Source organism: Pseudorasbora parva, chromosome 25 (genome assembly GCF_024679245.1).
Source record: "Pseudorasbora parva isolate DD20220531a chromosome 25, ASM2467924v1, whole genome shotgun sequence".
Lineage (NCBI taxonomy): Eukaryota > Metazoa > Chordata > Actinopteri > Cypriniformes > Gobionidae > Pseudorasbora > Pseudorasbora parva.
The window spans coordinates 22,489,890-22,515,920 of NC_090196.1; the positions used below are offsets into that span (position 1 = coordinate 22,489,890).

The 26,031-nt window shown below is 36.9% G+C and overlaps 1 protein-coding gene across 6 annotated transcripts in view; it reads left to right on the top strand.

Moving 5' to 3' along the window:
• nav2b (neuron navigator 2b) overlaps positions 1–26,031 on the top strand; it is a 101,091-nt gene that overhangs the window by 54,814 nt on the left and 20,246 nt on the right. For 5 of the 6 annotated variants that reach the window (XM_067436923.1, XM_067436922.1, XM_067436918.1 and 2 more), the window contains 5 exons: positions 18,368–18,497; positions 21,822–22,119; positions 23,052–23,688; positions 25,133–25,516; positions 25,723–25,788. In XM_067436923.1, the coding sequence (XP_067293024.1) occupies positions 18,368–18,497; positions 21,822–22,119; positions 23,052–23,688; positions 25,133–25,516; positions 25,723–25,788 (1,515 nt within the window). The remainder of the gene's footprint in view (positions 1–18,367; positions 18,498–21,821; positions 22,120–23,051; positions 23,689–25,132; positions 25,517–25,722; positions 25,789–26,031) is intronic. The other variant, XM_067436920.1, reaches the window with a different exon arrangement.

Consider the following 26,031-nt stretch of genomic DNA (forward strand, 5'->3'; position numbering starts at 1 on the left):
GCCCAGTACCTGTCAAGATATCCTCTTAGTGCCCAGAATGATACAGGTGAAAGAGGGATGATCTAAGACCTCGTGAAATGTAGCTAGGGGGCAGGAATGGCGAGAATCCAATGGGAATTCCTTTTCTGTCCTCTTTCTTACTGGAATTGCTTGATGTCATGTATAATTAAGGAATTCTTTCTCCAACAGCAGCTGGTGTAAAAAAAAAACATTAAATCTTTTTGCTCACGTTATTTTGACTTGCTTTGTCATCGAATCTGCCAAAACAAAGTCCCGGTCAGTGAAGAAAGATGAGGCGGTGCAAACTTTAGTGATGCATCCCACTGAGAGCTGCTTAAATTCCATCGTGAAGGGAGCCATGTTGGTTTTGGAGTTGGATTATGTAGATGCTGTTGAAGATTATTTTGATTAATTTGCGCTGTACTGTAAATTCAGTCGACACTCCTGTGATCAGATCACAAGCCAAACTTTGATAGTTTAGTGATCCTTAACAGCTGATGATTTTTCTTTGCCTTGCAGATAATAAATGTATATCTTATTAAAAATTTGCTGTACCTATTTCGCATAAGTATGCTAGTGTCACAATACTGGAAGTTTTGATACGATACCTTGAAACATATTGATATATATCGATACCACAGGGAAAAACTATTATTAAAAATATCTCTTAATATTTTTTCCATCCATTAGGTATTCAATATTTTCAACACATTGTATCAGTAATAAATATGAATCAAGTGGGTTGACTCAAGTCCAATCAAGCCAAGTCTTCTGAAGGGATCTGTAAGATTTTTAAAAGTTTTTGAAAGAAGTCTCTCATGCTCACCAAGGATGAGAATCATTTATTTGATAATAAAAAAAAGAAGAATGAATGTGAAAACAAATTAAATGAATGATTTTAGTTTTTAGTGTTTTATTTTTTAATTTAGACAAAATAATGACATATTCAACTTTATATATATTACAGTATAATATATAGTGTAATATAGTAAAGTATATACACCAATCAGGTATAACATTATGACCGCCTCCCCAAAAATGTGTTGGTCCCCCTTTTGCTGCCAAAACAGTACACTCCAGACTCCACTAGACCTCTGAAGGTGTGCCGTGGTGTCTGGTACCAAGAGGTTAGCAGCAAATCTTTTAAGTCCTGTAAGTTGTGAGGTGGGGCCTCCATGGATCAGACTTGGTTGTTCAGCACATCCCACAGATGCTCGATTGATTGAGATCTGGGGAATTTGGAGGCCAAGTCAACATCTCAAACTCATTGTTGTGCTCCTCAAACCATTCCTGAACCATTTTTGCTTTGTGGCAGGGAGCATTAAAGGCCTTTGCGCACTGAGTCTGATATTTTTGCATGCCTTTTTTCGTATTCATGATCCGAAAGATTTGTCATACACAGAGACCTTGCACACTGAGTCCGATGCGTATTAATGAATGTGTTACGTAAAAAAATGCAAAAAAAAGTCGTTAAAGAGGAGGATTATTTTTGTCATCTCTTCTTAAAAAAAGGAAATATTGGGTCCATCATTTACTCCTGTGATCGTGTAGAGAGGAAGATTTCCACCTCCTTATCAAGTGGGATTATCCAGACCAATTCAAAGTTAACTTTAGTGTCAGTGGGTTAGTTTGATGCTTTGCTACTTTGATACTGGAACCACATACTAAAAATAAGACTTAAATTCTTAAAAATAAGAATCAATTGATCCTGAACAGAGACTGTATGTCTAAGGTATGGCGTGCGCACACACACATACGCACACACGTTTTACAGGGACTTGGTGTGCTAATTATAGCTGTGATATAATAATATCTTTAGTATTTTTTATACAATAATATGTATGGTTGCTCTGAGTTGTCAAAACGTCTCTCAGAATGCATTTTTACGGATGCGAAAATGCAGAACATCGAACCTGTTCCAATTTTTTTTTTGATGGACGAAATTTTCGGAGGCAGTGTGCAAGCGTGATTGACATAACGTGAGGTCAAATTCATTTTTTGAAGTGCGAAAATTTTGCAAGCAAATTTCGGACACAGTGTGCAAAGGCCTTCATCCTGCTGAAAGAGGCCACAGCCACCAGGGAATACCGTTTCCATGAAAGCGTGTACATGGTCTGCAGCAATGCTTAGGTAGGTGGTACGTCAAAATAACATCCACATGGAGGGCAGGACCCAAGGTTTCCAGCAGAACATTGTCCAAAGCATCACACTGCCTCCGCCGGCTTGCCTTCTTCCCATAGTGCATCCGGTGCCATTGGTTCCCCAGGAGAGTGACGCACCCACACCTGGCCTTCCACGTGATGTAAAAGAAAACGTGATTCATCAGACCAGGCCTTCTTCCATTGCTCCGTGGTCCAGTTCTGATGCTCACGTGCCCACTGTTGGTACTTTCGGTGGTGGACAGGGGTCAGCATGGGCACCCTGACTGGTCTGTGGCTATGCAGCCCTGTACACAACAAACTGCGATGCACTGTGTATTCTGACACCTTTCTATCAGAACCAGCATTAACTTCTTGGGCAATTTGAGCTACAGTAGCTCGTCTGTTTGACCACATGGGCCAGCCTTCACTCCCCACGTACATCAATGAGCCTTGGCCGCCAATGACCCTGTCAGCGATTCACCACTCTTCCGGGAACACCCCACAAGGGCTGCAGTTTTGGAGATGCTCTGACCCAGTCGTGGCTCATCAAACTCACTCAACACATGTATTAACTGTTTCTAATGCATCAACTTTGAGGTCAAAATTTTCACTTGCTGCCTAATATATCCCACACACTAACAGGTGCCGCGATGAAGAGATAATTCGTTTTATTCACTTCAATTGTCGGGGGTCATAATGTTATGCTTGATCGGTGTGTATATAGTATAATATATATTTAACTGTCATTTAAAGTAGCTTTATTTCTTATATTTTTTGCTCATATCTGGTCCCCTTTTTGGAGTCTATTTCTTGATGTACTTGATGCATATTATACATGTTTTATGCATGTCGCACCTGTGTTTTTTGTAATACAGGAAATAGGACCTCCCTGTATTTTTACATAGACATACATACACACCCTCAGAAATGACAGTCGTCTCAAGCATGTGGGATCTGAATCCCCATGTAGTTTCCTGCCTTTGGAGGGATGTCCATTTTTCTGGTCCGCGATGACTGCTACATTGTGTTTGACTGTGTAATTTGGCCAAGGCAGTTCAAACGCAGCTCTGAAACGTGATCGGGGCGTCTCGCCCTGGAGAAAGGGGCTTGGGGACCACGTCTGGACTGAAAGGAGAGACCTGGTCAAATCCACACCCACACACAGAGGAAATGTGCTATATTGCACACACATTTGTGGGTCAGTGGGTTTCTGTCCTTCATTTCAATGCATATGAATGCCTTTGGGATGCTATGTGCTCCAAACCAGATCAAGCTTTCAGTCGGATCAGTTTTTGCTACTGTACCTTTAAGGCTTCTGTATGTAAATGACCTATATGTTATGATTGTCTAACCTCTGTCTACCATTGCACTTGACGCTTTCATTCATCAGGGTGGTGGGCTAAGTTGCTGAATACAGAATATACATTAATATGTAAACAGGGTCATATGTTAATTGTTTCATGGTTGTGACCCAAACTATTGCTGGGTATTATAGCTGAACAATTAATATAATATATTTGAATTTGCATTTAAGACTTGACTATATTATAAATGTATTGAGTAGTGGTGGAAATTGTATCAAATTGTCGCAAATATATTGTCCATATTCAGTATTCTGTCCATTTAAAACCATTGCAACTATATTGTGAATACTCAATACATTTCCCAGAAAGGAGTTTTGCGTGTGAGTATGTCTACATTAGAGCAGTAAAATGATATGTCCCCTTTAAGCAATATTTGATTTATGACTAAGACAACCTTAGAATAATTTCCCAAAGACATTTACATGGAATTGAACGTGCTTCTTTCTTTTTTCTCTCCTTGTTGGCTGATAATTCTCTAGAAAGCAATTTTGTTGATGTGTGCCAGTGTTGTTTGGCTGTTGATAAACGAATGTTTCTGCCTATTGGATTTGAACGGAAGTCTTTAGGGCTACAAGACCTTCCGCCTACACAAATGTGCCTCTAAAAGAGATGCGAAAAGAGAGATGAGCTGGCAACTTGCCTTCCACAGTCATTAAGTTCATGGGAGGGCTGAAAAACATCTCTCTCCGCTTTCACGCTTCCCTCGCACCCTCTGCCCCTCACCACACACGCAGACTCAGCAGTAGCAGTGCAGTGGCCATAGTGTTATGGCTGAGACTGATTAGGATCTTCAATAGCATTGGTGTGTCTGGTTCTCAGGGCTCTGATGTGTGTGTCCCTGTGATCTGCTGTACATGTATAGTGCCAGATAGAAATGGACAGAGAGAACTGAACTCATTGGACAAGACAGACTGGTCTAAAGCTTGTACGAGGTAGTGAAGTAAGTGTGCCTTTGAGGATGACAGCTGAAGTCTCTTTGTATTTGTGTGTGGGTTTGTGTGCATTTATTGTTTTGTGTGTCCAGTAACTATACCCACCGTTTATTTTGATTGGTCTTGAGCACTTCTGATTGAGTGTTAATGCTTTACATAACCTGAATATAGCTGTTTGCTTGGTCAGATTTTTGTTTTAGAATTTTTTTTTTCTTTGTTTTTTTTATTTTTATTTGCTTCATTCTCATTTTTTTTTAAATTTTGTACAATTATATATTTTTTTATATTGGATATATTTATTCATTTATTTATTTTTTTGTTTTATTTTATTTAAAATGAATAATAATTCAATTTTTGGCCAAATAAAAAACTTCTTCAAGTTGCGATGATCCGTTTGTCAGATTATCAGAAAGAAAAAATGTAAGATATGGTTGGTTCTATGCATTGGTGGTTTGATTAGTTTTAATCTTTTCTTATGTCACCAGAGTGAAGTCTGTAATTTTTGCCAAAATATTCAGTTATTTTGATTAAACGTTAAAAAGTAAAAAATGTACAAAAATTAAATACGAAAAATGAAATGGGGGGTCTAATGCTATTTCATGCATTCTGACTTTTTTGATTTACGGTTAACTTCGCCAGCTTAAAAAAAAAAAAAAAAAAGTTGCCAGTCACGGCCAGGGTTTTTGACCATTTTCACAAAAATGTAATAGCTCATAGTATATTTTGTTTTATCATGTAATTATATCAAAAGAAAGAGCTGACCCTCTTCTTTGGGGGAAAAAAGTAGTTTTATTCTAGTTTAATGCTTTTCCTTTTTTTTAATCAAAAATATAATATGGGTAAGTTTAATTTAAAAAAGCAACATTTTCAACAAAACAGCTGAGAAAATCACATTTTTGTGAAAAGACTACATCCAGATCAGTTTCAGAGCGATGATCAAACACAGATGGAGTGGATCGAGTCTATCAACACCCCTAATGCTTACACAGTCCTGTAGCTCGTCCTGGGTCCACATTTCATTCAGTTATATTAGGTAGTGACATTGATGTTTAATGTTGATAACCCAGCGTTAAGGAAACAGTGGATGCAGTTTTGCTTTTCCGGAGCAGCAACAGAGTTCTGCAAGTGTGTTTGTTTGTTACTGGTCATGACCTGAAACAAGAGGCAGTGAGTGAAACTGCATCAAATGTCTGTGGTTTGTTGGCAATCGGTGCCTAAGTGCATATAATGTCAACAACACGAATGTATAGTTAATCAAAAGTTATCCAGGCATTGTGTGTACGTGTGCGTGCGTGTGAGTGCGTGCGTGTGTGTGTGTGTGTGTAGCAGGACACAAATGTGTATAATGACATGGGTATGACATAGGTATTACAAGGAGAGGAGATTCACAAAATCAAAGGTGTGTGTTTGTGTGTGTGTACGCTTGTGACTCTTTAGCTCCACCCACTGTACACCGCCAGAGTTTCGCTTTTTTCGCAAAGGGTCTGTACAGCATATCGGCCTTTAGTAAATCTGATAAAACTAAAGACTCTTCGGAGATATGGGAACCATATCTTTATAGGTACTCAAGCTTAACTTGAGATTGCCATAAACTCTGTGTCATGTAGCCTTTAAAACAAATCAATTGCTGAATTGTTCACAAAAAGAACTACAATATGTATTTACAATACTGATGAGTGGCCTAATTTGATAGATTGATATTTTACAATAACATTGGCAAATAACCATTGAAAATTGCTGGTCTTTTATTGTCAATTTGATAATGAGAGTTTAAGTTTGCCTGCAGAATTCCTGCACAAAGGGAGAAGCAGACTCTGTCTCTTGTCATCTGGTACGCTTAAGTCAATAACCCCATCCATCGCCAAAACTGCACTGAGCGTAAGTCTGGTTCTTTCACCTTAAGCCCTTAGGACAAGCTCAATGACAGCATGTGAAGCATTCTTCACTTTTAAGCTGCTTAAGTTGCCAACCGTGCAATTATTTTTTATTGCCGTGTTCAAGCAGAACTTTTGGAAACTCTATCTTTTGGGAAATTCAAGAAAAATGTTTGAAATGCAAGAAATTGATTGATTTGTTGTTTTAGGTTGAATCGAGGATGCCAAAGAATATCCGTCCGTTTGCCCTTGACACATATGGTATTGATAAAGAAAGCGATATGGAGAGGGAACTGCTTCCTCTTTGCTTTAGGACGGGTGAGCATGGGCTCTGAGGGGGGCTTAGCAATCACATCAGCACGGACCCCTCTCCAAACAGTTCAATGGATGGGACGAGAGAAAGAGAGCGCTTATCTGACATCTGAGGAAACAGCTACTTCCTTTACCACAGTCTATACAACACACGACTGGCAGCCAATGCTCGGTGGTTTCTCATCTGATGGAGATGTATGTCACTAGATAGTACCATTCTGGAATTATGGTATTGTAGCTGTTGACCAAGCATTATTGTTTGACTTTTTATTCAGAGGAAAACTGAATTGCTCAGAAGTTGCTCATTCTTAACTGAGAAAGCTTCTAAAGGCCTGGTCACACCAAGAACTATAAAGATATAGCAATAACTGTTGTGCATCTAAACCAACAGACAATATCATTCTGTTTATTCTAGGCATGCTACAGTTTTATCATCTGCTGCTTTAAATGCTCAAACTCTGTAAAGCAGGATTGATTCTGAAAATTGTTCTTTTATATTTTAAGCGATTTATCTTTTTGAACTACAGTATATCCAGTGATTACTTACAAACTGTGGTCGGTTACTGATTTGAAATGACAAGTTGTTGTTAGTAACATAATCTATTACATTCCACATTTGAAGTAATATAATCTGACTACTTTTGGATTACTTTTAGATTACGTTTGACCCAACTCATTTATCACATTGATTTGAATAGGATAATCTTGAACCATATTAACATAAAAATACAAAGAGAAGAAAAATATACTCCATTCTTTGTTTTAAATAACATGAAGTGCGTTAAATATTACACACATTACAAATATTACATTACAAATAGAGATAAGTTTCGCAGCTTGGTAGATCCTGAACTCCACGTGTAAAAGTGTTCACATGGACAATGCGATTGTTTTTGTGGGGAGGAATGGCACCTTTAACAGTGCTAATCGGATCCTTGAGACAATGATCTTAATCACTCGGCACAGCCATCACACCCGGCAGCCCATTCACATGCAAATGTGGCAGGAGAACAGGAAGTAAGAGATGGAGGGACAGCGAAAAGAAACAGAGAAACAGAGAAACAGACTGAAAAACAGAGGGAGGAGGATATCCATCAACACAGAGGACACCCCCTTCCCCCAGTGTGTGTGTGTGTTCTGGAACAGGGCGCTATCTATCAATCATTCTTCATTAGTTCGTTCTATTATTCATTCTATAGTTTGTTCTATCTATCTAATCTATCTATCTTTAGAAAACAAAACTATGCCAGCTTTTGTCTACCATCATGTGCTGTCGCCATGTGTATTCTGTGAGTGGAAGTGAGAGACAGAGAACAAGCGAATATTTGTGTTCTTGCAGTGTGACATGTATTTGCAACAAAAGAACACAGAGAAGAGAAAAAGAGGGATGGAAACACAGGAAGGAAAGAGAACAACAATAGAGAAATAGTCATGCTCCTGGTGTCCTCTTGGTCCCTACAGATTAGCAACAATAAAGCTTTTCTCTATCTTCTTAGCTTTACCTTATGTAAATAATTTTTGCAACATTTTTTGAAGTGAACACTGTACACCTTTTCTAATTCTACTTACTTTTAGTAGTTAATTTAAAATGTAAATATTTAGCCTTGTTTGCAAAGCCTATTTTCACTAACTACCCGTGCAATTTCCCATTCATACAAATAGCATATTATTTCTATTTAAACAAAGTGTCCATCCGAGTGCTGTCTCTTTAAAGCTATTTAATATGTTACAACATATTTCTATTGTACTTTAGCTTTCTGTTCACCAACAAAGTATTCCCAGTTTCCAAAAAGTATTAAGCAACCATTTTTAGCTCCAAATCAGGATGTTAGAATGATTTTTAAAGGATCATGTGACACTGAAGACTGGAGTAATAATGCATCAGAGGAATATATTAAAATAGAAACCAGTCATTTTATTTTGTAATAAAACTCCACAACATTACCGTTTTACTGTATTTTCAAATATAGACTTCAATCTTGTTTGGTCGTTGCTGCGTCACATAGCCGTCATATTATGACATAATTCTATCAATTGTTTTTTATCGCTTGTATTTCGCAAATATAGTATGCTGGCTGTTGTTGCACGTTGCTTTGCCTTTGCACACAAATTTTTTTCCATATTCAAAACAATGCAAATCATGCTCTGGGCTGATTTCTAGTGAACCGCAGTGTCACAACAACTGACGTTTGAGAGATGAAAAGCTGTCGTCTTGTTATACGTTTAATTTCATGTTGAAGAGAAGAGAGAGAGAATGCGGATAGAGGATGGAGAAAGGAACTACTCAGAATTCCTCATGCTCACTAGCAGCTCTGTCATTACAAACGTCTGGCGGCAAAGGTTTGGGCACGAGGGCTGGAATCTCTCTCTCGCTCTCTCTCTCTGTCTGTCTGCCTGCCTGCCTCTGTGTTATTGTACAAAGTCACACACTCAAAACTGCTCTATAAAGGCAGAAACCTCTTGTCACAGTCACACTATATCTATCTATCTATCTATCTATCTATCTATCTATCTATCTATCTATCTATCTATCTATCTATCTATCTATCTATCTATCTATCTATCTATCTTTATATATATATATATATATATATATATATATATATATATATATATATATATATATATATATATATATATATATATATATATATATATACATTCCTGAAGATTTTTAGATGTTATGTTTACTTTTAATGGTTTTAGAGCTAGCAAGATTGTGTTTTATGGATTGGTCAGTGTATACAAAAACAGCTCAGATGCTACATATATATGGTCTGGTTTGTCCACAGAGTTTTGTGCCAATGTTCTAAGCCAAAAATGTTGTTTGCCATTTTGGTAAACGCAACAAAATTGCATCTAATGTCGCTTTGTTTGTTAGCCAGGATCTTTCCACTAAGGATTAAGGCAGCTTGACCTTTAACTATGGGATGTGACCCTTAAACATTTGTAAGCAACAGGGCATGAGAACGTGAAGCATTATGGAATGAACTAATTGGCTGGGTTTGGTGAAGTCTGTAGGTTAGTCACTTATTGACTTTGTACGTTATAGCCACAAGCTATAGCCACAAGTTGAACCCCAGGCAGACAGACAGAACTGTAAACCGAAAATGGATTCCCACACTCGTATCACGGTGGACTATGCTTCCAAGCTGTAAAAACACACTTAAGCCGTAACTTATCACAAAAGACGGTGTGCTTAAGAAGATTAGCCTACTCCTTCACACACCTACACACACACTTCTAACGTGCGCACGAACACATTTCGTGTAGGAACCTGCCTTGCCTCAAACCTGTAAGGTCACCTGGCATTTACGACGCAACGCAGATGTCCAGATGTGACTCGTGTGAAGACGGTGACTGTCAAACCTGTCCTGCTTAGAGGATAGACAAACTTTTAAAAACATGTTTGCTTATTTCTCCAGTTAATATTGTTAACTAAAACATTTTTGATCATTGAAATAGAGCTGAAATAAAAAATACACATAAATATTAGATGAAAAACTTTAACTTAAATGAAAAATAGTGCCTTGGCAACTATAACTGAAATAAGTCGAAGTGTTAAAATTACTCAAACATTAATAAAAATAAATCAGATAATATAGTTTTATAAGGAATTAATACAAATGACAAATGCACCAAACAAAATGACTAAAACTTCAAATGAAAAAAATTATAATAAATATAAAAGCTAATTTAAAACATAAATAAATACTATAGTACAATATGAATAATACTAAAACAAAAATTGTTCTCCTGTATCTCCCAAAATGTTTTGCACTCACATTGTTTTTTATGAGTTTCTTTTTCTGTGGAACATAAAAGGAGATATTTTGAAGAACTGTGTTGTCTCTACAATAAAAGTCAATGGGGTCCAAAACAACATTGAATGGACATTGTTCAAATTATCTTCCTTTTTTGTTCTATATATTTCCATATTATATTATACGGTCTATTCTAGATACTGGTATCAGCATTGGCCATTAAAAAGCATTAGTTGACCACTTCTGTTCCCAACGATTCTATAGATCTAAACACCTACTCTTTGTCAACAATTGTCTCATTTGTGTTTATTTGACTTAGAAGAAAATCTGATTTGTGAGTATTCGCTTGGTCGTTTAAGAGATGTTCCTGATATATGAACAATAATATTAGCAGGTTTTTCGACCTCTTGAAAACCCAATTTTCTTTAAAGCTTTAGCTCATTACACATGAATAATGTAACTTAATTAACATCTTGACATTCTTTCTAATCCAGCTCTGTTCTGAGACCAGTTTATAGAGTCAACAGGCATCTCCTTTTGAAGTCCTGCCGGGCTTAAAGACTGCTTTGTGATCAGATTACCATTCCTTCAGTGGGTAAAGCCGCTCCCCTCAGCTTGTGGTTGGCTGCTCGCTGTGTGTGTGTGTGTGCGGGGAGATTCGGTCTCTCTCTCTCTCAGAGCGTTGAGAGGCAGAATGAGGGAAGGAGTGCAGTGGAGGTTTACTCATGAAGCTGCCTGCCACCCAGCCAAACTTTAGCGGGCTCTCGCCGGCTGTCCCGGGATCAGACTCTTGCCAGGGAATTCTGCAGCCTGGCTCCGACACTCTGAGGTAGAGAGGAGGAATTTTCTTTGTTTGAGGATTTATGGGGTGGAAAGTTGCTTTGCCACGTGGGACTGTTTTTGTGTGAGTGCCTGTGTGTAAAAGAAAAAGGTGTGTGGTTAGACCACTTTACCAATCTTAGATAGATTTTTTTAAAGTATTAGAATAAAATCAAATATGCATTTAATACATGCTAAATATATATATATATATATATAATATATTATTATTATTATTTTTTTTTTAAATGAATGCCAAAAATTACTGTATTAATACCTTGATGCTATTTAGTTTTTAGGTGCATTTTTAAGGTTTTAAACAAAGAATATACTGATTTAGATAGTAAATGTGTATCATAATGATTGTCTTCTTGTTTATTTTTTATACAGTATACTCAGAAATCACAATTTAAGCCACCATTTCTTGTATGATTGATGTGTTTTGTAACAGTATAAAAGGTGAGGATGGTTATCTGTGTCAAGAAACTTCTTTGTTGCTTCAGGTGTTGACAACCTCAGTATTTAGAACAACGTCAGTTTTGTCTTTAAGTTTATTTAAACACATTTCCTTTAAAAGGTTTTTTTTATCTCTGTAAGATAAAAAAAAACATATTAATACTAGTATTCAGCGAGGATGCATCATAAATGACAGTGAAGACATTTATAATGTCACAAAAGCTTTCTATTTTAAATACATTCTGTTCTTTTTTTAATCTTTTTTATTTCAGGACATTGAATATTTTAATATTTTTACAATTCAAAATATCTGTTTTTATTTTAATACATTGTTTATATATATATATATATATATATATATATATATATATATATATATATATATATATACACACACACAATGTATTAAAATAAATACAATTTCAGAATATTACTTTACTATATTGTTGATCAAATAAATGCAGCCTTGGTGAGCATAAAATACTTATTTCACAAACATTAAATAAAGTCTTACCCATTCCAAACCTTTTGAACAGTACTGTAACTTTTATAATCATTTTCAAACATTTGGAAAGCTAAAAAAATATTCGGCAGAACAATAACTATGTGAACATTTTTCTCAAAGCAACTAGTTTGTCAAAGTCCCACACACTTTCTTGCTGTTCCTGGTTAAAGTATCTTTCCTGATCTCCCACAATGCCTGGCAACAGGGTTGGGGTTGCTGTAGAGATGGGTATCCTTGCAGAACTAATTGATAGGCCACCCAAAGCAAACAGGACAGGGCGGTGTGCAGTCAAGCTGTAGCTCACAACTCCACACTGCTCTTCTAATAACAGGTCTTTAGAAAAAAAAAAACAATTTCCTGCCCTGTGGATCAGCCCCCTATATGCTTTTACTTCTTTGGGGCTTGACACTAATCTAATGTCCCAGACGGGGGAGGGGACGGGTGCCGGTGTTTCTGCATGCACACGTGTTTGACCACGGTGGGACGGTCACACCTGCGTCCTCTGTCATTGCTAATTAATTACATTTGCCAATTCCTAATATTAGTTTAGGATTACCGGTGAATGTTGTCTATTTTGGTGGTGAGGGATTGTGGGTGGAAAAAGAAAGCAGGTCAGACAGAGAGAAGGTTTCTGCCGTTTTTATTCAAAGCGTCTCAGATGGGTGTCTCTTTATGATGTGTGGAGATTTGACTGTGTGATTTACCTCTTTAATATCTCAGTTGTTTCTAAGCACGTGTCATTGTTTAATCTCCAAATTACTCTGTCTGTAGAAGATGAAATTAGAAATTTCAATGCAATGTCAATGAATGCTCACTGAAAATGTCAAGACTCAAAAAAGACACAAAATCACTATAAAAGTATCTTAAAGAATCATACAAATAGTCCACACAACCCATTTGATATATTCTAAATACTCTAAAGCCATTTGATAACTTAAGGATAGAAACAGACCAAATTTAGTAGCTCATATGACCTTTATCACCAGTAAGCTGTGATCACATGAGTCAGTGATTTGAACTCAAGAACTGAGGCATTTGTGAACGAATCATTCAGAATAGTTAGTTCATTTACGCCAGAAGACTAAGAAATGAGATGTAAGGACTAATTTTTTTTAAAGTTCATATCATTTTGCATTCTTTTTTAGTCTTGATGTTGTAAATTCACTTTTGTCGCTTACATCTCCGTATAGCGTTTTTAAATGCAATAATATGATTTGCAATCAAAATAGTTTTCATCAACGTATTCCAATACCAAATTATCTGTGATATGTTATTGTAATTTAATGTCAGTAATTATCTTATTTTACTTGTGTATATAAAAGATTAGCCTTCTCTGAGTGTTTTTAGTCACTCTTTAGCAACAGTTCTGTTTTGTGATTTTAATTTATTCAAAATGATTATTTTCTCGCTGGCATTTCAGAACATTCCTTTGTTTGAATTCCATGCCTCTTTCTAAAGGATTCAGAAGCAATATTTTGCACACTCCCCTTCTATTTTGGGCTGGTTTGCACTTGGGCAAAGCAAGGGGAGGAATGTCTTTGGATTTGGCTTTTATATTGGAAAGAAAGAAAGAAAGAAAGAAAGAAAGAAAGAAAGAAAGAAAGAAAGAAAGAAAGAAAGAAAGAAAGAAAGGAATAAATTCCTTGAACATGTATAAAAGTACCACTTTCTGACCCACCTCTACCCTCTATGCAACCCACACCCTCTCTTTCTCTTGCTTTCATGTGAGAAGTATTGTGTGGAACATTTGAAGAACTTTTTGTTGTTGTGGAGATCAGAGAGGTTGACTTGCTGGACAACAAGGAAATTGAATGTTGACCTATTCTGTGATGCAACTTAAATAATGAAAATTAAATGAAAATTTTAAAAAACACCTCATTTATTCAATACAACATATTTAAAGCACAAACTCATCCAGTTTTACTTGTAGTATAACTTTATATGTACTCTGCAATAAAACTGTTTACTTAAAGGGATAGTTCAACCCAAAATGAAATTTTACATCCTAGGTGTATATGACATACAATCAGAGTTATATTAAAAATGTCCTGGCTAATCCAAGCTTTATAATGGCAGTGAATGGCTGCCCAAAATTTGAAGCTCAAACTTACAAAGAAAGTGTACTTTAAAAAAAAAATATATATATATATAACTCAGATTGTATTCGTTTGAAAGAAGAATGTCATATGATTTGAGTAAATCATGATGTAATATTCATTTTTGGGTGAACTATCCCTTTAAGTTATAGCCTTTTGACCTACTTATTTTCGCATTTACTTTTGTAAATATATTTTCCTCCTTTTTTAACTTTTACTAGTCAGTTGCAGATGACAGGTTCTCTTTCTATTTAATAAAAATAACATTTATTAAGGTTTTTTTTAAATAAAATGTATCTACTAAAATATTTTATTTATAATTTAATATTATTAGTAGTAGTAAATTAATATTTAATGACTTTTAAAATTAATATAGGTGTTCTCATTCTAATAATCTATCTATTAATGTTATTTAAAATATTTTTAAAAATCTCTAATCATTTTAATATTATCAATAATAAACTAATATTTAAGGTATTCAAAATCCACATGAATACTGTTTTATATACGGACTACATTTGAACATTTTTGCTAGATTTCCTTAGAAGACAAAGAAACTTAGCAAACTTAGCTTGTCAACTTGTCAACTTAGCGGGGCACTAGCTTCAGATAAACGAAATGCACGAAAATCCACAAAACCTTGTTTTGGATTTCATGGCGTCTTTAAAAAGGAAGAAGTGACTCAGTCATGTCTGTTTTCTTTCCATTTTGGGGGGCTTTTTGGTGTTTGTTTGTATTCGTCATCTATAGCATCTGACAGCATATGGCAAATGATGAATGAAGCAGATCATTTAAGCAGAGACGTGCAAGCAGACAAACACATTAGCACAGTGTGTGAGCGAGCCCTTAGTGACAAATAGCTCCAATGGGACCAACTTTCTCACAGCTCATTAAAACAGGAACCACAGACGTCCTTCCACGCCAGTTATGTCGAGTCAGATATGACAGACATGAGCTATGGGGTCTTTGCTCATATCAAAACAAGTATCTGTTCAACTCTTTCGCAGGACGTCAGGACCGTGGTGGATGTTTGAACACCCGTCTCTCTTGATTCATGGCCGTCTGTGAATGAGCTTATGGGCTGGTTTTGTTTGCCTGAATGATCCTGAGAAATGAGGAAGATTAGGTGGTATCTTAGGTGTTGATAAGATGTTGTGTTGCCACACAGTGTTGATAAAACTGGTTCTTTTGGCATCAATCAAGGTTGGAGTGGCCTAAACTGGTGGCTTGTGGGAGTTTGGGCAGTCTGTGTTTGGATTTAGCAACTAGCATGGAGGGACTTCCTGTTTACACTCCCACAATTACATTCATATCAGCTAATGTCATTTTCGTGTGATACTAGCTTTTCCAACATGGATAAAAATGTATTTTTAGCCTCATTTGAAATAAATTATCAACATGTTTGATATTGTTATTGTCTGTTGTATATACGTTATAAGCAATATCGCACATAGTTATGCTATATCACACTACTACTCATGGGATATTAATCATATAGAAATAATACATTAACATTTAATGATTTAGCAGACGCTTTTATCCAGAGCGACTTACAAAAAGGGGAGAGCAATAGAAGCAATGAAACAAGTAAGGGCAACAACCTGCAAGTTCTGTAAGAAGTGTCAGTTATTCAAGCACAGTACACACTTTTTTTTTTCTTCAAACAAACAAACAGAAAATTTAATTGGATAGTTAAGTGCTAGTCTTTATTGGTCAGTTGCAGTTGGAAAAGATGTGTCTTCAGATGCTTTTTGAAAATGGCCACAGACTCGGCAGCGCGAATTGAGATCGGCAGGTCATTCCAGCAGGTTGGAACGGTCCAGGAAAAGGTCATTGAGAGGGATTTCATGCCCCTTTGGGATGGAACCATGAGGCGTCGTTCACTTGAAGAACGCAAGCTTCTGGAGGATGTGTAAGTCTGAACAAGTGAGTCTAGGTATATTGGTGCAGAGCCAGTGGTTCCTTTGTAGGCGAGCACCAGTGTCTTGAATTTGATGCGAGCGGCCATTGGCAGCCAGTACTGTCTAATGAAGAGAGGCGTAACATGCGCTCTCTTCAGCTCATTAAAGACCACTCTCGCCGCTGCATTCTGGATCAGCTGCAAGCTTTTGATAGTGCATGTTGGAAGGCCAGCTAGAAGAGCATTACAATAGTCCAGTCTGGAGAGAACGAGCTTGGACCAGGAGTTGTGCGGCCTGTTCTGATAGGAAGGGTCTAATCGTCTTAATGTTGTACAAGGCAAATCTGCAGGACCGGGCTGTCGCAGTAATATGGTCATCACTGTTTAGTTTAAACTGTTTTTTTTTTTAAACTGGTTTAAGTTTTTTTTTTTCCTCAAAGTATTTTTATTGAACATCTTATCAAACCTAAGATACACTTTACAATACATTTTCTTTTTATGTTAACCAACCCACCCAAGAACAGTCCCTACCTGTTGCACCAATACACATATTAAATAAAAAATAATAAAAACAATCATTTACATGTATTAGAAAAGAAAACACAAGTACGTACAGTATATTACTCCTCTGAAATTGAGATTAAAGAGGGATCCATCTTCCTGATTTGTTCCAGAACCGGTTGCCAGATATCAAAAAATTTATAGGCACAGCCTGCTGTGGCATATCTTATTTTTTCCATTGTCAAATTGTATAAAAGATCAGTGAGCCACATTTTAAACGTTGGAGGGAGCTTGTCTTTCCATTTAAGCAGTATCTGCCGTCGAGCTAAAAGAGTAGCAAATGCTATGAGGCTTTTATTGTTTTGATTTAAGAGCACATGCTGTGGTAAGATATCAAATATAGAGATCATGGCATTAGGCTCTATGACTGTCCCCAATGTGTCGGAAATAAATTTAAATATAGACTTCCAAAAATCTTTGAGTTTTGGACAGAGCCAAAACATGTGAGTCAGAGTGCCTGGTTCGGCTTTACATCTATCACAGTGAGGATCTATGTCTGATTTAAATTTTGCCAGTTTTACTTTAGACCAATGTAATCTATGAACAACTTTAAATTGAATCACTCGATGTCTTTGACATATTGAAGATGAGTGAATGTTTTTCAGTATAAATTCCCATACATCCTCAGAGATTCCTATAGCCAGTTCCTCTTCCCACAATTTTTTCACGTGAGCCAGAGAATCACCTATGTTATGAGTATTCATTGCATCATAGATTTTACCAATGGCCCCCTTAGAGTATGGGTTCATTTTTAGAACAGTCTCAAGAAGTGTCTCAGGTGGTAATGAGGGGAAGTGATTAACAGATGATGCAACAAAACTACGAAGTTGAAGATATTTAAAGAAATGAGTGTTGGGAATTTGGAATTTAGATTTCACTTGCTGAAAGGTTGCAAAAACTGGTTTAAGTTTAACTGGTCATCAATCACACATCCAAGGTTCCTGGCTGTCCTGGAAGGAGTTATGGTTGATGAAACGAGCAGAATGAAGACATTTTGATGAAGTGCTGGGTTGGATAACCATTTTTGCATGATTTGAGCTAAAGAAGCTAAATTGATGGTTGTGTTATTGTCAAATTTGAAGAAAAAAATATTGTTGATTGTGTCAGATTTGAGACACTTTAAAAAAAAGGACACTTTTTTTTTTTAGCCTGATTTGAGCTACAATAGCACAACGGTTAATTCTATCATGTCGATTTTTACAATAAACTCTACAATCCACTGTATTCAAACAACTGGTAGTGTCTTTGGTCCATATGATTTTGGTTGAGTCCTGCTGAGCATCCTAATGGATTTTGTGGGGGGATAGCAAAGCAGAGCGCACTGAGAATTTGAGGCGCAGAGCTAATTAAAACAAGTTTTGAGGAGCAGAGAGACGCGCCTAATGTCTCAAGCATGATGAGAATGCAGGTTTTTATGCTTTCACTGTCCCGGTGCAGACTTCATGACTCTCCACAGATGTTGTTGTTGCTTACCTTTCCTTCCATTCCGACTCTTTACGTCCACTTTTTCCACATCACGCTGAACATTCTGAATCCATTTATTCTGTTTTATTTCTTGCAGTCTTCCTGTCACTACATTGATATCATGTTCCTCCGAAATGTAGAGAATAATCAGTTCCTCTCGCTTTCCTCTTTGTTCTCAGTTGGGACGACAGCAGCTCAGTCAGCAGCGGGATCAGTGACACCTTGGACACGGATGACCTCAACACCAGCTCGTCCCTTAGCTCCTACGTCAACACCCCATCTGTCCAAAACAGAGACGTAGATGAACAGGTCAGTCATTGATACCAAATGCAACTTCAGAGCCTCCTGGCCTACAGAATCAGAAACATCTGCAGAACTTCACATGGGAAACAACAGAGCACTTAAAAAAAACATTACCATTATAATGTCTGTATCCATCTATCATTAGATAGATAGATAGATAGATAGATAGATAGATAGATAGATAGATAGATAGATAGATAGATGGATGGATGGATGGATGGATGGATGGATGGATGGATGGATGGATGGATGGATGGATGGATGGATGGATGGATGGATGGATGGATAGATAGATAGATAGATAGATAGATAGATAGATAGATAGATAGATAGATAGATAGATAGTCTGAGTATGAAACAATAGTAAATAATAAATCAATTTATTATTATTTTAATATAAATCTATGTAGTAGATAAACTACTGTACCTGATAAAGGCACTGTAAAAAGCTTTAAAGCTACACTGTGTGATATTTTCCCCCATCTAGCGGTGTAAAGGTATATGACCATCCAGTGAATAATAGTTTCTGTTCCTCTCAATTCTGATTTCGTTTGAACTCCTACGGTGGCCGTTTTAGTACAAAATTAACATGGCCATCCCCCTCTTCACATTCAACACAGTGCCATCGAGTGTTAAAACGTGAAAGGCAAAGCTTGAATTTATGGGTATGTCCCTCTTTGGCTAATGTACTTTCAAGATGGAGGGGCAACATGGCGACCAGCATTCGAACCCCTCACCCGTATGTATTTTCAATGGCATATTATAAACTTACGAGAATACTTGAAAGAAGTAAATATACATTAATGAGCACATATATTTTTGAAAGAACTTAGTGTTTTTAGCTGAGAATAAACTAAAAAAAATTTTTGTAGCTTTAATGTAACTTTTAAATAAAATGAAATCTGTATATATATATATATATATATATATATATATATATATATATATATATGTATATGTATATATATATATATATATATGTATATATATTAGGGGTGTAACACTCGTGTCACGATTCGATATGTGTCTCAATACAATCTCTGTTCATCATTACTTGCAATCAAAAACAGGCCTGCACATTTATAGCACTGCTTTGGGAGCGGTTCTGTTGCTTCATTGTCCCTTTTAATTCAATGAAACATTGGTGTGCCCTTATCAGAATTGGCCTGGACCCGCTGTGTGCAGTCTTTTTGAGTCTGAGTCAGCAGACTGAGTCAACTCTGCCCCGGTGATTGATCATCTTTACAAGTTCAAAGCAGATTTACATATGCTGAACAAATGGACCAGTTCAGGGAAGCTAAGATACTGCGTCTGTCTTGCCTGTTCTAACAAGAGGAGCTCTGTTATTCCAGACATGGCACTCTGGGTTGTGTGCCAATTGCCAATAAATTTGTCTACACCTGTGGCTTCTCCGTTCGAGCATTGGTGTCGATCTTTAAATGTTAAATTCATCCCATTAAACTAAGGCTACGTTCATGTTTTGGGATTGACAACTGCATTTACTTTAAGGGTGTGAGTCTCGAAATGTCCCATTTAAACAGCGACTTACAGTAGCATCTCAAACTGCTGTCTGTATGAACGTGCAACGTGTGTCCATAAAACTCACTTTTGACATGACAAGAGTTCAAAGAGTTTAGAGCCGCGTTCAAAAGTGCATCTGAAGCCAAATATCTGCCACCTTTCACTTCCACACCCATGTACTTTTCCCTATATAGTCTCCCTTCATTCTTTGGGCTGGAGTGGAGTGAAATTTATTGTATCGGCGTTGAGATAACAATGTTTTGGAATTGGCCTGATAACAACTGGAGACTATTAACATTCTTTCCCTGGCAATAATTTTTTATGAGGATTTTCAGTAGCAGCTGAACAACGGACTTTCTAAAAGGGGGTGATGTCATTTTGGCTACATTGTTGAAGGTCATGATTGGTTTTGGCTCTAATGTCTCACATAATCAGATTTTATGATGATTGTTGATTGCGTTGCTGAATAAATGAGATGAAAATGAGCTGTCGGTGATATTGCATCTCAGACATTATTTAATATATCAGTCTAGAGACTTTTTATTTACTTTTTCATGCAAAGGTCTCTCAAATAAGATGATCTCCTTAGCAGAGTCCCCCTTCTGAAAAAGAGAGAAGTTATATGTTTTATATGTAACAAATAATTTATACCATGTGAGAAAAATATAAAGTCTCATATTATACAATTAAATAATTATTTCCCATATTAAATAAGTGGCTTTTATATTGACATTGCATTAAAGAAAATTATAAACATAATGTCTTTTAAAATCATTTACTTTTTCACAAATCTACTGTATATGCATTACATCTAACTGGCCACTTTATTAGATACACCTTGCTATATATATATATGAGGTGGGCATAGATTCATTTTTTAAATCTAGATTAATCTAGATTCATTTTGAAATTAATCTAGATTAAAATGGCTCATCGGAATTCTGCCAGGCTTTCAGAATGTGTGTGCTACCCAAATAATTGGTGGGTTTTTATGGAGCACTGTAATCGGTTTAAAAGTCCAGTCCGAATGAAAATGCACCATATAAACACCTACATCGGAATAAAAATGCCCAAACCAAATGAAAATGGTTTGACCAAACCGATCAAATGGAAAAAAAACGGTTTCGGTACGGTTCTTATTTACTATGTTCAGTGGGAAAAGGACTACTGTCAATAAAAAAAAAAACAATACAAAAAAAACAAATAACTTAAATACAAGCAGCAGCACAAATAAATACTATTGAGCAAAGATACTAATAAAATAAACAATGCTTTTTTAGGTTTTTCAGTTAGGTCTAACATTAGTTTTTAGGTTAGAGAAATTAAATAAAGTAATCAAATGTAAAATAATTGCATATTTCACTGTTGAAATTAAAGATTATTCCTTATTAAACTTACAAAAGGTATTCAGTTAAGAGCAGTGAGTGATGTCTATCTTTTGTTTGACATTAAACAGACAGCAGTAAAGGCTACTGCCCCTTTAAGACCTAATGCAGGGATATGCGTCTTCTTTCTCGACTGTATAAAGTTCACTTGAGGCATATTCTGCATGTCTGCTTGGATTCTCATCAAGATGGACATGTTGACATACTTTTTGTGTGAGTTTGTCCGTTTAAGCGCAAAACTTGAAAGATTATATATATGTATAGCTATATAATATACACACACACACACACACACAAACCATAGATATTAGTACATACCATAGATAGACATTTTACTGATTTGCAAAGAACAGATTTATATTCTCTGAGGTTTGAAGAGCAGAACATTTCTTCGTGGCTAATGATTTAGTTTTCTCTCTTGCAGCTCCAGACGGATGCAGAGAAGCACTCTGCAGTGAAACACAACCCCAACTGGTCCAATAGCGACCATAAACGTTCAGAAGGCGGCTCTAACGGTGGCATCAAAATGGAGATCACAACCAAATGGAATCACAGGTCCTCAGAGTTCTCAGATGAAACAGAACGGAGCTTGATGGGTCGCAAGACTCCTACCATCTCCCAGACGGGCTCTTGGAGGCGGGGAATGACCACCCAGGTGGGCGTCACCTCCCCACGGACGAAGGCAACAACACCTACTAACTGCAGCTCACTCAAGACACATGGTAATAGTTTATACGGTGATGTTGCATGGATGTCGCAATTAGCATAACCTTGTGTCTTTCAAACTTGTATGTCTTCTTTATTCTATGGAACACAAAATATATTTTAAAGAACATTTCAACAGTTTTGTCCATTCTGTGAAAATCAGTAGGGTTCAAAAAACATGTTTGTATATGTAGGATAGAAAACAATCTGGCATTTTTCTAAATATCTTCTTTTGTGTTTTACAGAAGAATGTAAGTCATACAGATTTGGATTTACATGATAGTGAATATGATTTAAATTATGACAGAATTTAAATTTTTGGTTGCTTTTGTTCCTTGAAATATAAAAATATAAACGAAATATAAACATTAATTTGTACAAGTATTTTTCATCTGCTCAAAGAACTAAAGAATGACGGGGGATTGAGGCTAAACAAAATCTAGTCCAGTGTTATTTATATAATATTAAATTAAGTATTAACATTTATATTTTTATATTTTATATATATTTATATATATATAATATTTCTATTTATCTTTCATTTATTTTACTTTCATTTTAGCAATTTTAGTACTTCAACACTTTTTATTTCAGTGACCTGCCTAGGCAACATTTTTAATTTTAAATCATATTTTTAAACGTTTGTTTTAATATAATATATGTAATTCATTTTACCTTTATTTCAGTTAACATTTTGTTTTGTTAACGATTTATCAGATTTAGTTAACAAACACCGACTGAGCCATGTCTCTGTTTTCATGTGGTTTCTTGAGGGACAGCCAAAGAAATCTCTATCAGATCACAGATCACAGTGCACTATAACACCTCCATTGTCTAACGTGTGATGCTGTGCACCATTGCTAAGGCTTATGTTCAGACGAGTCATGACATGGACTGTGCTACTGTATTCAAAACTGTTGAAAACATGATTTCATTTTGTGTTTGACAGTCCGTGTCGTTGATCATCCTACAAGTAAGACCGACGACGCCAAGGTGTCGGAGAAAGGCCGCTCCAACGGCACCCATTCCACAAACGTTGATGACACCAAGAAACCTCCCCTCAATTCAACCACACGCACCCCAACCAGTACTTTTGGCTTCAAAAAGGCTCCGGGAGCAATGGCGACAATAACCGCAAGTGGTGCTGTGGTAACTAGCGGTTCTGCTACAGTGGGCAAGTTACCTAAATCCGTCGGGTTTTCTGGGAGTCGAATTGTATGTCGGCAGACGGCTCTTGATGATGGATACCTTCCACCAAGTGCTCGGACGACTCTTCAGTATCGCAGTTTACCCAGGCCTAGTCGTACCGGCACTGCTCGCTATTCTAACCGCACAAACAACTCCAGCCTTGATGCTAATTTTTGCAATAAGGGTACTGCCACACTTCCCAACCCTAAGAGTCGCAACTTAGTTAAGTCCCCAATGGGAACTACTAACCAGACGGACCGAGAGAAGGGTATATTTTCTGATGTGGAGAGCCAGGTACTTAAGACTAGCGCAACTACCCAGACAGGGATGCCTCCGTGCCAAGCTGGAAGACAAACAGGAGGAAAGTATTCAGAAATGTCCTCGCCAACACTTCGTAGGTAAGTTCTCGACATTCACAGAGTTTGGCTTATGAAGACTTGAAAGACTGTTGATGAAAAATGTATTTTGCAAAGCATGATTTCTACTTGATGTGGATGAAAGCACCATTTTAGGTCCCTTAAATATTTACACAGCAGTTCTCAGCTGTGTTGTGTGAGTTCCAGAATATTCTCCTCCTTGGGTGCTGGACGGCGTTCACAGAACTCATTGTTTATCGGAGCGATTTGATGTTGGTTGAGATTCTGAGGCTTGAAAGGCGTCTTCTGGCCACCACAAGTGCATTTTCTTAGGGCTTCTTGATGTTTCTCTAAGACATGGCACAGACCAAGAAGCTAGTGTTTGTTTTAGCTGAGTAGCTTGCTAGCTCTGACTGATTGCTCTCCTAGTTTGTAGAACTAGACTACAGATAGACTGACGTTATCTGACCAGTCAGTCCATGAAGTAATAAGAATAATCAGAGATGCCAGACTTTCCTTATCTTATATTTTCTTTTGTGAAGACCAGGGGTGTCCAGTCTTGCTCCTGGAGGGCCAGTGTCCTACAGAGTTTAGCTTCAAACTGCCCCAAAACACTTGCTTGTACATTTTTACTGATCCTGGAGAACTTTATTAAATGGTTCAGGTGTGTTTAATTAGGACTGAATTTAAACCAGGAGACGAATTAGACACCCAACAACAAAAGACTAATAAAATAAGCTTACTTTGTTAATGAATAGCATAATCAGTCTTTTTTTTATTCATTACAAGAGTACTCTGTTTTGAAAATGTGTCTTCGTGTTTTCAACCAGTCTGTAAATAGAATGGTTCCTAAAAATCTAAAGTATACATCACAGTAACGGTTCATATTTCACTAGGAATCTGTAATAAACGAAAACATATTAATGTGTCAGTGAAGGAGTCAATTGTGAACTCACTAATAGCATGAATCTAATTTAAACCACTAACTCACAAGCAAGTTTGTAAATCTTAGACTGATGCATTAAAAACAAAATCATAAGAGTCATTTGTTTTCAAATTGGTCATCGTGACCAGTCCTATGAACGATTCTCTTACTAGTTGAGTCTGATTCAAACTGCTAATTTGCATGTGATTTTGAGACAGTTTCAAGACATAAAGAAGAAATGGTTCACAAGACTTGTTTGCCTGAAATATTTCTTTTTGTATGCCTACACTTTGAACGATTATCCGACTGATCAAATCTGATTCAAACTGCTAACTTTCATTTGAGTTTGAGACCGTTTCATTAATCTTTTTTACTGACTCACTAAAAGAACATCATAGCTGTGTTCATTTCTGCATGCAAGTGACACTGGCACATACTCTTCTCTGACAAAACCTCGATTTTTAATTATTGTCAGAAATGTTTACTTTTGGTCACATTTGTGACTATTTTAGTCACATTTTTACTGTCACATTGTTAACGCCCTTTCTTCTTTGCACCCAGACTCTTTGGTAGCAAATCTTGCAGTAAGCAAGCTCCGGTCACCACCATGGAGAACATGAAGAACTCAACCATCATCTCCAATCCCATTGCCGCATCCATTCAGCAGAATAGTTCTCTGGAGACGGCATCTGTCGCCAGCGGAAGCAGCGGTCCAGTTTACAGTGATAATCTGACGGTGCCCTCTGGAGGTCATGGAGAACAGACACTTTCCTCTGTGACCTCCGGCCCAGGATCGGCTTTCTTTCCTTGGGGAGGCAGGGATGGATTGGGCTTCCCTTCTCAAAGCTCCAACCACACCAGTAGTGACTCCATAGATGTTTCCTTGGGAAAGGAAGGTTTATGTCTTAATCGGACCAACAGTGCCAGAACTGGCCTCTCAGACAGGTAAGAAATTAATTGTTCAACCATGCTAACATCAACACAAATGATGCTTCCAGCTGCTTGGGAAATGAAAATATGGTTGCTATCTCTACTGATGATCTACCTTCCTTTACATGTTCTCCTCTTTAATCATTTCTTTATCTCCTCTCCCTTTTCCATCACTTTTATCTGCTTCTCTTTGTTTTGTCTGCCTCCGTATCCTCCTCTAGCCCTCAGTCCTCCCCCTCTGCTAGCCCTAAATTTACCCGCAACACACTGCCACGGAAACAGGACAGGTAAAGCTATATGTGTGGTCTAATGATCACCTTTGCTTTGCGTTTTTGTCTTGCTTGTGTGCCTTTGTGATTAGGTCTTGTGATTTTAAAATCTACCTTAGAGTTAATTACATTAGTTTCCTACATGCAAAGAACACCTTTTCACCAATTCACAAACAGATGATTCTTTTGAACTGGTTCTTTTAATGACTCAGTCAAAAAGGTTCACAAAACAGTCTCTGAGTTAGCGGTTTGAATCAGACT